General features: G+C 39.0%; 1 protein-coding gene across 4 annotated transcripts in view; it reads right to left on the reverse strand.

Moving 5' to 3' along the window:
- The window catches only part of fndc3a (fibronectin type III domain containing 3A), a 235,403-nt gene that overhangs the window by 44,871 nt on the left and 176,945 nt on the right, over window positions 1-13,587 (reverse strand). For all 4 annotated transcript variants that reach the window (XR_010018366.1, XM_063051121.1, XM_063051120.1 and 1 more), the window contains 6 exons: window positions 12,075-12,134; window positions 11,083-11,221; window positions 10,022-10,075; window positions 3,550-3,674; window positions 2,438-2,612; window positions 829-915 (listed from right to left, as the gene is read on the reverse strand). Coding sequence is in view for 3 of the 4 variants with exons in the window: in XM_063051121.1 (XP_062907191.1) it covers window positions 829-915; window positions 2,438-2,612; window positions 3,550-3,674; window positions 10,022-10,075; window positions 11,083-11,221; window positions 12,075-12,134 (640 nt within the window). In the remaining variant the exon portion in view is untranslated. The remainder of the gene's footprint in view (window positions 1-828; window positions 916-2,437; window positions 2,613-3,549; window positions 3,675-10,021; window positions 10,076-11,082; window positions 11,222-12,074; window positions 12,135-13,587) is intronic.

Here is a 13,587-nt window from a genome sequence, read left to right on the forward strand (position 1 = left end):
GATTTTACAGAATCAAATGAAGAATTGTTCTGATAGGGCAAATAAGGACAAATTGTTTCTGTTGGTGGATGCAACATGAGAGAATGCTTTATACTGTATTTTTGATTATCTGGAAGGCAATGTCTGCAAAGATAATGGAAACTGATTGGATATTAATTTTGAAAATTAAATTGGATCAAACTTAAGAAAGCATTTCTAAAAACAGAATGACTAACTACTCAGATTTCCAAATTACTTGTAAACAATGTTCTCGAAGTACTGTATTATTTTATGATCATTTAATTGATAAGCTGCACAACAGATACCATTGTTTTGACTATTTCAATTTTCGTATTACAGTTAACAACAAACCTAGAACACAATTTATGTCCCCCATCTGAACCAAATAGGGATGCACAATATATTGGCACATTCATGCTTTAAAGATGGATGATAGATATTTTCCAAAAGCTGAATCAGCAATTTATCCAATATATGAATGATTCTTAAGAAACTGAAAACAACTCTGACTATAAAAGGGTCACGGAGCTACTGGTATACCAAATCTGTTTAGTTCTTCACAAGAAAAGACATTCTGAAACAATAGCTTAAGCATTGCCTAATATAATTATTATATTATATCTATCTTATTGAATTGATTAGCAGTAAACTCTTTTCACCTGTTCTACACAGAAGTATCTTAAGCCATCAAAAGATACTTCATTTTCCAAAGGTATAATTTAATATTTTTTGCAATATATATTGATAGTTTTCTCACTACTCTTTGTCAGTTAATATCAATGCTCTATTCAAACCAGTTAATATAACATAATTCCCCAAAGCACTTACCCTAAATTTATACATACTTCCTCTTCTAAGGTTTTTAATGGTACATGCGAGATCCTCTCCATCATACTTTGGCTTAAACCCGTATCCCTAAGGCAAAAATTCATGGTCATGATAGCTTGTTTATCATAACATGCTTTGTTTAGACATTTGAATTCTTACAGTTTATTATTTAGATGGTCTTTAACCATCAGTTCTAGTCAGAAGACATCTTCTAATTGTGCTTCTAGTTCAGGTAAAATTATAGTTTGATTACTGCAGATGAAATATTTGTTAGTTTGGTATTTAGTGCTAAGCAGTATTGCACCCATATTGGACTGTCTCAGTAATTATATTTGTATGTTGTAGCACTTACTTTTTATTTGCAGTTATTTTGTAAATAATACTATTCTTTTGCACTTCTGGTCAGATGCTAATTGCATTTCATTGGCTTTGTATCTGTACTCGGCACAATGACAATACAGTTGAATCTAATTTAATCTAATCTAAAATCATGATGAATGGAGCAGTTTGTCCTGAGAGATTTTTGTTAAAAAAGATGGAAGAAACAGAGTAAATGCATGTTTTATAGGGTAGGTAAAACAGAGATGCGGAGTATTTGTCTCCAACGTCAGCATAGGTATTCTACTGGCAAATATAACATAGCTTCCATTAACTTTGAAGCAAACATGTCTTATACTAAGTTTTTATATTAGATCTATGAGATTAATCTATAATGAGAATTAATCAGCATTTATTTTGGCTATATAGCTAATTGGACAAATGCAGTTCCTGAGGGATCTTACATCAAATTGCACTGGCAGGTACCATTACAGTTTGATACAACCAACATTTTAGTTCAAGAGTCAGTATTATAAGATCATAAAACACAGGAGCAGAATTAGGTCATTTGGCCCATCAAGCCGGCTCTGCCATTCGACTATGGCTGATTTATTTTCTCTCTTAAACCTATTCTCCTGCCTTCTCCCTACAACCCTTGATGCCCATACTAATCAACAACCTATCAACCTTCACTTCAAATATACCCAATGACTTGGCCTCCACAGCCATCTGTGACAATGAATTACACAGATTCACCACCCTCTGGTCCTAGACTTTCCCACTATTGGAAGCATTCTCTCCATGCTCATCCTCTCTAGGCCTTTCAATATTTATTTACAGATACAGCGTGGAATAGGCCCATCTGGCCTTTTGAGCCACGCCACTCCAGGAACTTCCGACTTAATCCTAAACTAATCACGGGACAATTTACAATGACCAATTAACTTACCCGGTAGGTCTTTGGATTGTGTGAGCAAACTAGAAGTCCTGGGGAAAACCCATGCGTTCCATGGGTACAGACAATTCCTACAGAGAATGTCAGAAATGAATTCCAAACTCCAACGTCCTGAACTGTAATAGCGTTTGCTACCATGGGACTCAAGATCTCCCATTCGAAATCACTTAAGCATTCCTACCATTGTCATATTTTGGCTGTAGCCAAAGTAGGGAAAATAATACTCTATCCCATTAAGGTGGGCTTTAAACCAGCCTCTGGTGGTGAAATAACTTACTGCACCATTTATTTAGTTTTAAAGATCACTCAAACATGATAAATATTTAATAGACTTACTGAGGTTTCATCTTCCATTTCTAAAATATAACCAATACCCTCATCGGAGAGAGTTCCTGAAGGCTTACTCCAATGTAATGACAACCATGTGATTCCAGCTTTAAGAAGCTGAGGACCTGCTGGTGTAGGAGGAACACTGCCAGAAGTGTAGAAAAGCACTTCTTCACTGAAGTCACTGTTTGGGAAAAGATTATAATTTTAAGACAGTTAATTATGCATATTTAGCTTTTAGCATCAATCTCTAAATTACAAAACATGTACAACGAATCCCTGTTGTCCATGAGGAAAAGGTGCATAAACTTTCTATGGATAATAAACTTGCAAATACCACCAAGGCTCTATCCTTTGTATTCAACACACTCATCAAATAAAAGTAAATATGTCTCATAATGTTCTTGAAGTAGTAAACACGTTATTGCACATCTATACATTTTAGAATAGTTGAATAGCTGAAGGACAAATAGCATTAGCAAACTATTTCCACTGAATGTACCAAAACGTATAGATGATGATTGGTTTTGAAAACACAAAATGCAGTTGTGTAAACAAGGTCTACCTACCCTTATCAGAACAACAAGCAGCCGGGAGGGGGGCGGGTACCACTTGGTAAATGTGCTTTGTAACTTGATCACAGTATTTAAGTGGACAATAATTATTTCCTTTATATTTACATATACAAGAATATATTTGTTCAAAATAATTCTAAAATGGGCTTAGGTCCAACCTCAACCTCATAAGTCTATGGATAACAAATGAACTGATAGTGAGAACTGATTATAATTACTTTAAGCACCTCATGTGATATTTGCTTAAGATACTACGGAGACATGAAGACACAAGCAAGGCCTGTTAATTTCAGAGTTTTCAACCCAGAAGTATGTTTGTCTATCTGCAGATGCTACCAGAAGTCTTGGGTATAAAATAAAGGGGAAGAGAAATAAGTGATGCAAGGAAAATCTTTTTCTCTCCCCAAATATGGGGGAAAATTTGCAGATAAGGAGAGATGCATGGATTTGCACGTGACTCTGATAGCATGATAGTAGGGACACAACAGGACCACGGCCTCCTTTTAGGCTGTGACCATTCCATAATTCTTTTTGAAGTGCACTCACCTCATTCCAACATCATTTTTGGCTGCTAACTTAAACCTGTATCCCACAGATGGTGATAATTTGGTAACTTTGAATTGCTTTTGTAGCCCGGAATAACACTGTGAAAACTCACTAGTTCCTTTACCCTGCCGAACAAAGAATTTAATTAGGAGCAAGAGAAAACATGGAATAAAAAGTAACATTTTCTCTAGCAAAACCAATCTTTCACAAGAAATTTGTTTGATATAAATCTCCCTTTCATTAAAGAGTTTATATTTTTCTAACCACTTATTAGGTGTCATCCTTCCTTGACCAAACCTTCTAAATTAGAACACAGAAGAGTACAGCACTGGACAGGCCATTCAGCCCATAATACTGTGACCTTGATGCTAATTTACACTAAATGTCCTCCTCCTGTGTATCATTCATATTGTTCCAATCCCTTCATGTGTTCATCTAAAAGCCTCTTAAATTCCACCAAACTGCCTGCTTTCTGTATGACACCTAGTAATCCATTCCAGGCACCTACCACTGTCTGTGTAAAAAAACTTGCCCTCCACATCACCTTTAAACTTCTCCCTTCTAACCTTAAAAGCACGTGATCTGATATTTGACATTTCTACTCTGTAGAAAAGACTGCTAACTGTCTATCCTATCTAAGCCTCTCATAATTTAAAAGACCTCCATCAAGTTCAAGTTCAATTGTGATCCCACCAAGAATACAGCCAAACGGAAGTGTAACTCTGAGACCAAAGTGTAAGACACAGTACCAAGTCATACAGAGCACAGAACACATAGCACATACAATTATGATAGGAGAAAAACATACAGTTACAAAAAACCCCAATAATATAGCCCAGATTTCTGAGTATCATGGCTTGTAGACTGATGGTGCATGAGATTTTGTCCCAGAGCCAGGTTTCTACAAGAACAAGCATGCAGCAGTCCTCATCATGCTCATCATAATGCAATGCAGCCCGTCTTTCACCAACCGAACTCTGGAGGGTAGCGCCGACGGGAGGAATAAACCTCCCAACCCAGCATGGGCGCTGGAGCCTTTAACTGTTCCATTGTTTGGTCAATTTAAATACCAGCCCAGACAGGCTGAAAAGACAGGGCTGTCAGGATCGAAGTGACATGTTGAATCTACACAAACTTCTAATGAAGTATAGGCACTGCTGTGCTTTCTTTGTAATGACAGTTACGAGCTGGTCCCAGGACATTTCCTCTGACACTTTTCAGAGAGAGAAACGTCAATCCTTAATGCCGAAGAATTTAAAGTTATTGACCCTCTCCACCTCAGTTCCTCTAATGAAGACTGGCTTCCGGGCGGCACCTAATTAATTAGCTTGTTTATTTCGGCTTTTTTCTTAAAGATGTGCTGGGTGCCTCCCGGCTACCGCTGCACCCCTGCATGTTTCGCGGCACGGAGGTTGGGGACCACTGTTCTAAGGCACATTGATATAAATTGATAAGGGTTGACAGGGACACAACAAATTTCTTTAGAACCCTGAAGTAGAAGAGGTGTTGGTGAGTTTTCTTGACTGTTACATCTATGTGGTTGTACCTGGACAGATTATTGGTGATGTTCACTCCTCAGGACTTGAAGTTCTCAACTTCAACACCATTGATATAGACAGGAACATGTGTATTGGCCCACCTTCCTAAAGTCAATGCCCAGCATTTTTGTTTAACTGACATTGAGGGAAAGGTTGTTGTCATGACACCATGTTACTGAGCTCTCTATCTCCTTCTTGTACTCTGACTTACTGTAATTTTTATTTTTTATTAAATTTCATGTTCATACCAAGTCTGAAAATCACTTCACTGGATTAGCTAATATACAATCTTCTCCCTTTTCCATTATGAAAGTAGTTCATTTAATGTAAACTTTGAAAGGCTGAATAAAACTACACTTGTGTGTATCCTCACAGCATCTGGTGACCCTACAATCTGTCTTGAAATGTCAGTTTCCTTCAAAAGGGTGAAACCTTACAAGGTGTCAAACCCCAATGGTATACTAGCAATGTATAGAAAACCTGTGCCGACCAATTGGCTGGAGTACTGAAGAACATATTCAATCCCTCACTGCTGCAATTGGAGGTTTCCACCTGCTTCTAAATGGCATCGATCATACCAGTGCCTAAGAACAGCAGAGTGAACTGCCTCAGCAATTATTGCTCAGTGCCACTTACATCTACTGTGATGATGATGTGGCTTGAGAAGCTGGCCATTAGTAGAGTTAACTCCAGTCTGAGCAAGGACCTGGACCTGCTGCAATTTGCCTACTTCCACAACAGGTCTACTGTGGACACAATCTGATTAGCTCTACACTTGGCTTTGGAGCACCTGGACAACAGTAATACCTACATCAGGCTGCTCCTCATCAATTACAATCAAGCATTTAACACCAGCATCCTCTCAATACTACTCAACAAGCTTCAAATTTGGGCCTCCATACCTCCCTCTACAACTGGATCATTGACTTTCTCATTGGGAGACCTCCATCACTATGGATCAGTAATAACATCAATAACAAATAAAAGTCATAGTGACCAAGTGATATAGTATTGGTCTCCTAAGGCAAAAATCATGGGATCAAGTCCTACTTGGGCCTGTTAGAGCTTGATTCAGTTTTATGGCACCTTGTGGGTGGCCTGGTAGTATAAAGAGCAGCACAACGCTGTTACAGTGGCAGTGACCTGGGTTCCAATCAACTGCTATCTTTAAGGAATTTTTACATTCTCCCCTTGACCAGGTGGGTTTCATCTGGGTCATCCATTCACCTCCCACATTCTAAAGACATATGGGTTAGTAGTTTAATTGGTTAATAGGTGCAACTGGGCAGTAGCAGCACGCAGCAACCTATCCGGATCTAGTATTATGTTAACTACATTTTTAAATTCTTTTTTAACTAGGGCACCAGGGTACAATTTTTTTAATGTAAGTATCTATATACCATCGCCAGACACTGCTACAGTACAGAAATCACTCAACAACAAACCTTCATGATGATCTGCTGGAGAAGCTACGCGATCTCGGCTTGCTGCGGGGACCAGGCCTCCAATCCTCGGTGTCGCCTGATGCCGGTGGTCGGGGGGTGGGGATGTTGTAAGCAGTGTGCGAGGAAGCGGAAGAGCGGCAAGCGGGCAGGGGTTCGTGCTAGGCTGAAAACAAACCCTGGCTGGCCAGCTCTCCCATCCATTCTGCTCTCAATGTCCGCTCCTTGGACAATAAACTGGACTACATCCGACTCTAGTGGACTACTCGGCGTAAGTTTAGAGTCTGCTGCATTTTTGTTTTTACGGAAATGTGGCAAAGCGACCGAGTTCTGGACGCCGGCATTCAACTAGATGGGCTCGCTTTGTTTCGGGCCCACAGAGATGCAGCTCTGTGCGGTAAGGCTCGCAGTGGTGGCTTGTGTGTATACATCAACACAGAATGGTGCAAGAAATCTGAGCTAGTCTCTAGTTACTGCTCATCGCTAGTGGAGTTTGTGACTGTTAGATGCAGACCATTTTATTTACCACAGGAATTCACCACTGTCCTTATTGTCAGTGTGTACATTCCCCCCCCCCCCATGCTAATGCTAAGGAGGCACTCTGTGAACTGTATGGGGCTATTAGCGAACTGCAGAACGCACACCCTGATGGACTGTTTTTTGTCGCCGGAGATTTCAACCATGCAAATCTCAAGTCAGTGCTCCCCAAATTCAATCAGCATGTGGACTTTGCAACAAGAGGGGTGAACGCGTTGGACCTTGTTTATACAAACATCCGCGACGCGTACCAGGCGGAGGAACGTTGTTTCGTTTTTACTGTGTACTGTACCAGCAGTTATGGTTGAAATGATAATTTCAAAAATAAAAAAAATTGGACAGAAGGGCCTATCACTAAGCAGGTCTCTAAATAAATAAATAAAAAATCTCCTCTTTGATGATTATCAACACAGGTACACCTAAAAGATGTGTGCTTAGCCCACTGCTCTATTCTTGTACACTCATGACTGTACCTAGGTACAGCTCAAACACCATCTAAATTGTACTGTTGCTGGCAGAATCATCTATGATGACGAGGAGGCATAAAGGAGCAAGGTCGATCGGCTGGCTGGCTGAGTGGTGTTATACAACAATCTTGTACATAATGTCAGCAAGACCAAGGTATTTATTGTGGACTTCAGGAAGTGGAAATCAAGAGAACACACTAATTAAGGGATCAATGGTGGAATAGGTGAGCAGTTTCAAATTCAGGGGTATCAACATCTCAGAGGGTCAATCCTAGGCCCAGCACATTGATGCAATCATGAAGGCACACCAGCAGCTATTCTACAATCAGAGTTTGAGGAGATTTTATTATTTCACCGAAGATGAGCAAATTCCTACAGATTTACCGGGGAGAGCATTCCGCATCACCACCCAATATGGAGGCACCCATGAACACTATCTCACTATTTGTCTTTTCTATTATTAACTTATTTATTGTAAATTATAGTACTTTTTATGTCAGGCATAGTACTGCTGTCACGAAACAATAGATTTCCTGACATATGTCAGTGATAATAAATCAGATTCTGATTTGGGAAAAAAATTGCATTGTAATTATTCTTTCCCATCAACATACACAACCATGCTTTAATTACCACACTATTAATGGATTCATAAAAACTTTTATTTTAAATTTAAAATAATCTCCTGCCTTCATTGAACTCTAAATAATGTTAGCTAGAATCTTCCATGTTTACTTGAAGAGCCTCAGGTTTGCACCACACATAGACATCAGTTCTTTGAGCTCCATTTTTAAGAAAGTAAGTAACCCCTATTACCCTTATTTTCAAGCTAATGTCATTGGGAAAAATATTTGTAAAATGAATGTGAAGAATTAACTTTAAAAAACTGCCATTTCTGAATTCACTTAGAATGGCCATACTTTTAATTCTCTAGATGATTCATACGAAATAATAGAACTGCTTTAAATTCTGCTTTTGAAAAGCAATTTTAGTTCTTAATATTTATCTGTTATAATTAACAAGGATTTCTTTATATGATCTGGTTTCCATAGTGGTGTAAACATGTGGATAGCAGGCATTACAGACGAATCACTGAAATTATCAATGTATTTCAAATAATGCTTAATTCTATTTCCTCATTGCTGAAAGTATAGCCATTTATGACAAAGTTAATTTAGAATTCAATATCCAAATATATTTAAAAATCAGATGTCCATCAGTTACACGTAAAGATTAAATAAATGACTTTACCTAAAATAAAATAGCAATGTAAATGTATCAACTGATGAGGCGGAATACGATTTGTTGGGACACTGAATTGGCTCTGATAAAGAGCCACACAAGCAAATACAATTCTTAATGGAACACTATTGATGGTAATTAACTTTTGCCATGTTGCATGCTGGAGGCCAAATTTGGCCGGGTTAGTTTTATACTCTTATTTTGAAAAATGAATGACAACTGAAAGAGTGGAAGACAACTACTGAAAGGAATCCTCCCACTTAACGTACCTTTACGCCCTCCCCACCCCTAACCCGCTTTCTGCGGGGAGTCACTGCCTCTGCAATTCCCGTGTCCATTTGTCCCTCCTCACTAGTCTCCCTCCAGGCATTTATTTATCCCTGCAAGCAGTCTAAGTGCTACACCGCCTCTCTCACCTCCATTCAGGGCCCCAAACAGTCCTTCCAGTTGAGGCAACACTTCACCAGCGAATCTTCTGGGGCTATCTATTGTGTCTGGTGCAGCCTCCTCTACATTGGTAAGACCCGTTGTAAATTGGGGGACTGCTTCGTCCAGCACCTCCGCGTCTTCAGGGTGGAGGAGGAACACCTTATATTCCCTCTGGATACTCTCCAACCTGATGGCACAAATATGGATGCCTCTTTCCGGTGATCAAATTCTGTCCCCACCTTTTCTCGATTCCCCACTTTGACCTTTCACTTCTTCTCACCTGCCTATTACCTCCTGCTGGGTCTCCTCCTCCTTCCCTTTCTCTTAGTGTCCACTCTCCTCTCCTATCAGATTCTTCTCCAGCACTTGACCTTTTCCACCCACCAGGCTTCACCCATCACCTTCCAGCTAGCCCTCCTCCCCTCCTCCCACCTTTTTATTCAAGTGTTTTTCCCCTTCCTTCTCAGTCCTGAAGCAGAGTCAGGACCCAAAACATTGACTTTTTTTTTTGCAGTAGTTGCCTGACCTGATGAGTTCTTCTAGCATTTTGTGTGTGCTGCTTTGGACTTCTAGCATCTGCAGACTTTCTCACGTTTCTAAAAGAGTGGATGTAGGGTGAGGGTCCAAAAATTGGCTCTGAGCAATAGAGAACCACCACATTGCTGCAAACTATTTCTTTCAGGAATGGGTGGAGGGAGAAAATGAAAAAAAAAGGTTTCAAAACCTTTCAAATTCTGAGGAATTACCGTGCGAGTGAGTTATACATGAGAATGAATAATCATAATATGATTGAAATTTTCGAGCACAGTTCACTTACCTCATCCCATTCCAGAATATAGTTGGTGACTTTGGAACCATTATCACATGAGGCCTTCAAAAGTTAAAGTAATATCATTGGTATAAATGTCCATCTTAGGAGGACAAGGTATTAATAAAACAATATGAACAAGACTGCAACCGCAACAATCCTCTGTCTTGCATAAGTTAGAGTACAAAGTGCAAAATACCATTTGACATTATTGGTCAAGGTAGCTGATACAAAAACAATTAAATAGCTGGACTTAAACCAGCAACAACATTAAGCCTTTTTAAGAAATGCTACTGAGCTAATTAAAAATTGCAGGACAGAAAGAACTGATTTTTTATCAAGATATTCTGGAAGATACAAGTTAATAAAGAGACTAACAAAAGGAGGTAAGTACAGAGCAAGAGTTAATACTGAAGGTGAGGAAAACACCAGATCAAATAATTTACCAAGGCAAATTCGCAGGAAGATTGTTGAAATTATTCAAAATATTATAGTGCTGAGCAAGAAGACTCATCTGACTAAAACAGAAATGTAAAGATGCAGCTCACAGAGAATGAAAATATTGTTCAGAATGGAAAATGTAAAGATCTTTACATTTGACACTTTTATTCAGTTGACAAATGGACTAATTTGAAGCTACGGTGAACAATGTTAATGTACAAGTTAAACAAATGTAAGAAAAAGCCAACACGAGGAAATCTGCAGATGCTGGAAATTCAAGCAACACACATCAAAGTTGCTGGTGAACGCAGCAGGCCAGGCAGCATCTCTAGAAAGAGGTACAGTCGACGTTTCAGGCCGAGGCCCTTTCAAATCTCTTATTAGCTCTTCTTTCAGTTAGTCCTGACGAAGGGTCTCGGCCCGAAACGTCGACTGTACCTCTTCCTAGAGATGCTGCCTGGCCTGCTGCGTTCACCAGCAACTTTGATGTGTGTTGTAAGAAAAAGCCAGCAGCCTCTCGTGTTTGTAAATATCGACTTGTCAAACAAATTGTTTGCATTAAATAAACATATCAATTTATAATAAGCTTTATGCAAAACAAATAGCAATAATTTCAGTATTTGCCTCACCTTCCACTGCAGACTGAGGGAATGCTTGGTCCTGTTTATTATTCTAGGTGCCATTGGTGTATCTGGTTCACTGCACAATGTTCTAAAACTCTCTGAATCCGATGGGGCCCCTCTTATTAGGTTACACACTGCTTGCACCCTTTAGGAGACAACATGGTATCAATAAGCTAGTTAACCATACCCAGTACAAGCCACTTATTCAACTAAGTTATTTTTAAAACGGGTCAACTATAGATCAGGAACAGATTTTGCAAGGTCTCCTCAGTATCAAAAGGTGTCTTCTACTCGTCATAAAGATGCAACAACTTTGTATATAAAGTTCCTAATATAATGAAATATTCCAAAAATGGGTGATGGAAACTCAGATACCAAGCAGACAATATAAAGTCAGGAAAGGGTAGGTTAAACAGAAGTCTTGGTAAAGCATGTTGAAAGGTGAAGCAATGCAGCATGGTTTTGGGAAAGAGCAAGGCATTGATTGTGGAAGCACACTGTACTAATGATGAAGTATAAAGAGAAACTGAACATTAACATGTTAGGTTCAAAAGACTAAAGTATACAGGTCCCAGTTTGATATGGTCCCAGAAAGTACATGGCCATAGAAATAAACAAAGGGGAGAGAGCATCATGCCAGCTTGAATAGTGATAATTGGCATCGAAAGTACAATAAGGTGTGAACAGCAATATTCTAGATATACTTAAAGACCAGGTCTCTGAAGCAGAATCTTCAGTTTGGTGTGACCAGTAATACTAGTTCATTAAGTAATAACAAATCTTCACTACCCTTAGCTAGCAAGAAAGATTTAGGCTAAAGAGAAACCCTGTGAACAATGGAGGAAACTTGGTGTCCTAACTGCAAAACCACAGCAATGAATTGATCGTTACCTCTTCTCCTAAAGAAGCACAGTATTCGAAGAGAAAATTAGAATGTGGGCCAAATTCACACTTATTAATAATTAATAATTGAAAATCTGTTCCTATTAATTACCAACCTAGCTTGGTAGTCTGTGGCCGGCTTTAGGTCATGTAATGTGACACTCTCGTCCTTTCCTCTGTAAAAATAATGCAAATATGTAGCTATGAAATTATTTCTGGAGCCATCACATTATGCAATATTATACAAAATAGAATTAAATGAATACTTTCGAGAAGGATCAAAGATTTACTCTAGAACAAACTAACCTTGTTTAAACAGACAATTATTGAGCTGATTTTCATTATTTTTGAATAGTATAGGAGTATTTAGATTTTTGGTCCAGAGAGAAGGTAGCCCAAAAAAAGACAACCCATTGTGAAATGCTGAAGTGTGCTCTAGGAACACGTATGTGTTAATTATGAGACTAATAGGTTATCTGAACTTACAAAGCAAATAGCAGATAGTCATATCTGGTAACAATGGCTATTATGAAGATATGCTTTTATTTGCAGCACTATTAATGACATCTAAAACTTGGCAACAACAGGTAACACATTCCCAGTAGTCTTGGCAAGATCCTTTCTTCCAAACATTCTTTTCTTCATAACATTGGAAGCAGAGAAAGATTACTGTTGTTTTATTAATTGGACACCATATTCAGTAGGGAATTCTCTCTGACACACTGCATTTCATAGAATGTAAGCACAAACCTTTCATTTTGTTTTCTTTTAAAAGGAGAATATAGCTCACAACTGATGGCATTAGTGCCACCTCAATCATTCATGTAAAGGAAAACATATTAGAACCAGCTGCCACTACACATCTACTTTCATCACAGAATCAAGGAACATTGGTTTCAGCAAGTAGGTGATGACCGTAATCTTATCAAGTGGAACGGCAGGCTTGAAAGCCACCTAGCCTATTATTGCTTTTTTTTTCCCCAATAGAAGTCTGTTGCTTAATGATAAAGTGCATTGTAGGCTCACTTTTTAAATGATTCACATGCTTTGAATCACTAAAGAATACCTGCAGTTTACATTAGTGTTAAGTGTAGGGATGGGCAAAAAAAAAGAACCATGAAACAACTTTCAGACAAGAGCTTTGCATTGTTTTGGAGCATAGATAGATGCAAGCAAAAGAAATAACTAAACACGAGAAATTCTGCAGATGTTGGAAATCCAAAGCAATACACAGAAAATGCTGGAACCCTGTAGGTCAGGCAGCATCTATGGAAATGAATAAGCAACTGACATCTTGGGCAAAGACCTCATCTTCAGGACCGGAAAGATAGGCGAAAAATGCAAGAGTAAAAAGTTGGGGGGAGGGGAAGGAGGATAGCTGGAAGGTGATAGGTGAAGCCAGGTGGGTGGGAAATGTCAAGAGCTGGAGAGGAAGGAGTCTGCGAGGAGAGGAGAGTGAACCATAGGTGATAGGCAGGTGAAAACAGGTAAGAGGCCAGAGTGAGGAATAGAAGAAGAGTGAAGGGGAATGTAAGCATTTTTTTACCGGAAGGAGAAATCAATATGGAGTCATCAGTTTGGAGGCTACCCAGACTGAATATAAGATGCTGTGGCTCCACCCTGAGGGTG

Source organism: Mobula hypostoma, chromosome 6, assembly GCF_963921235.1.
Source record: "Mobula hypostoma chromosome 6, sMobHyp1.1, whole genome shotgun sequence".
Classification (NCBI taxonomy): domain Eukaryota; kingdom Metazoa; phylum Chordata; class Chondrichthyes; order Myliobatiformes; family Myliobatidae; genus Mobula; species Mobula hypostoma.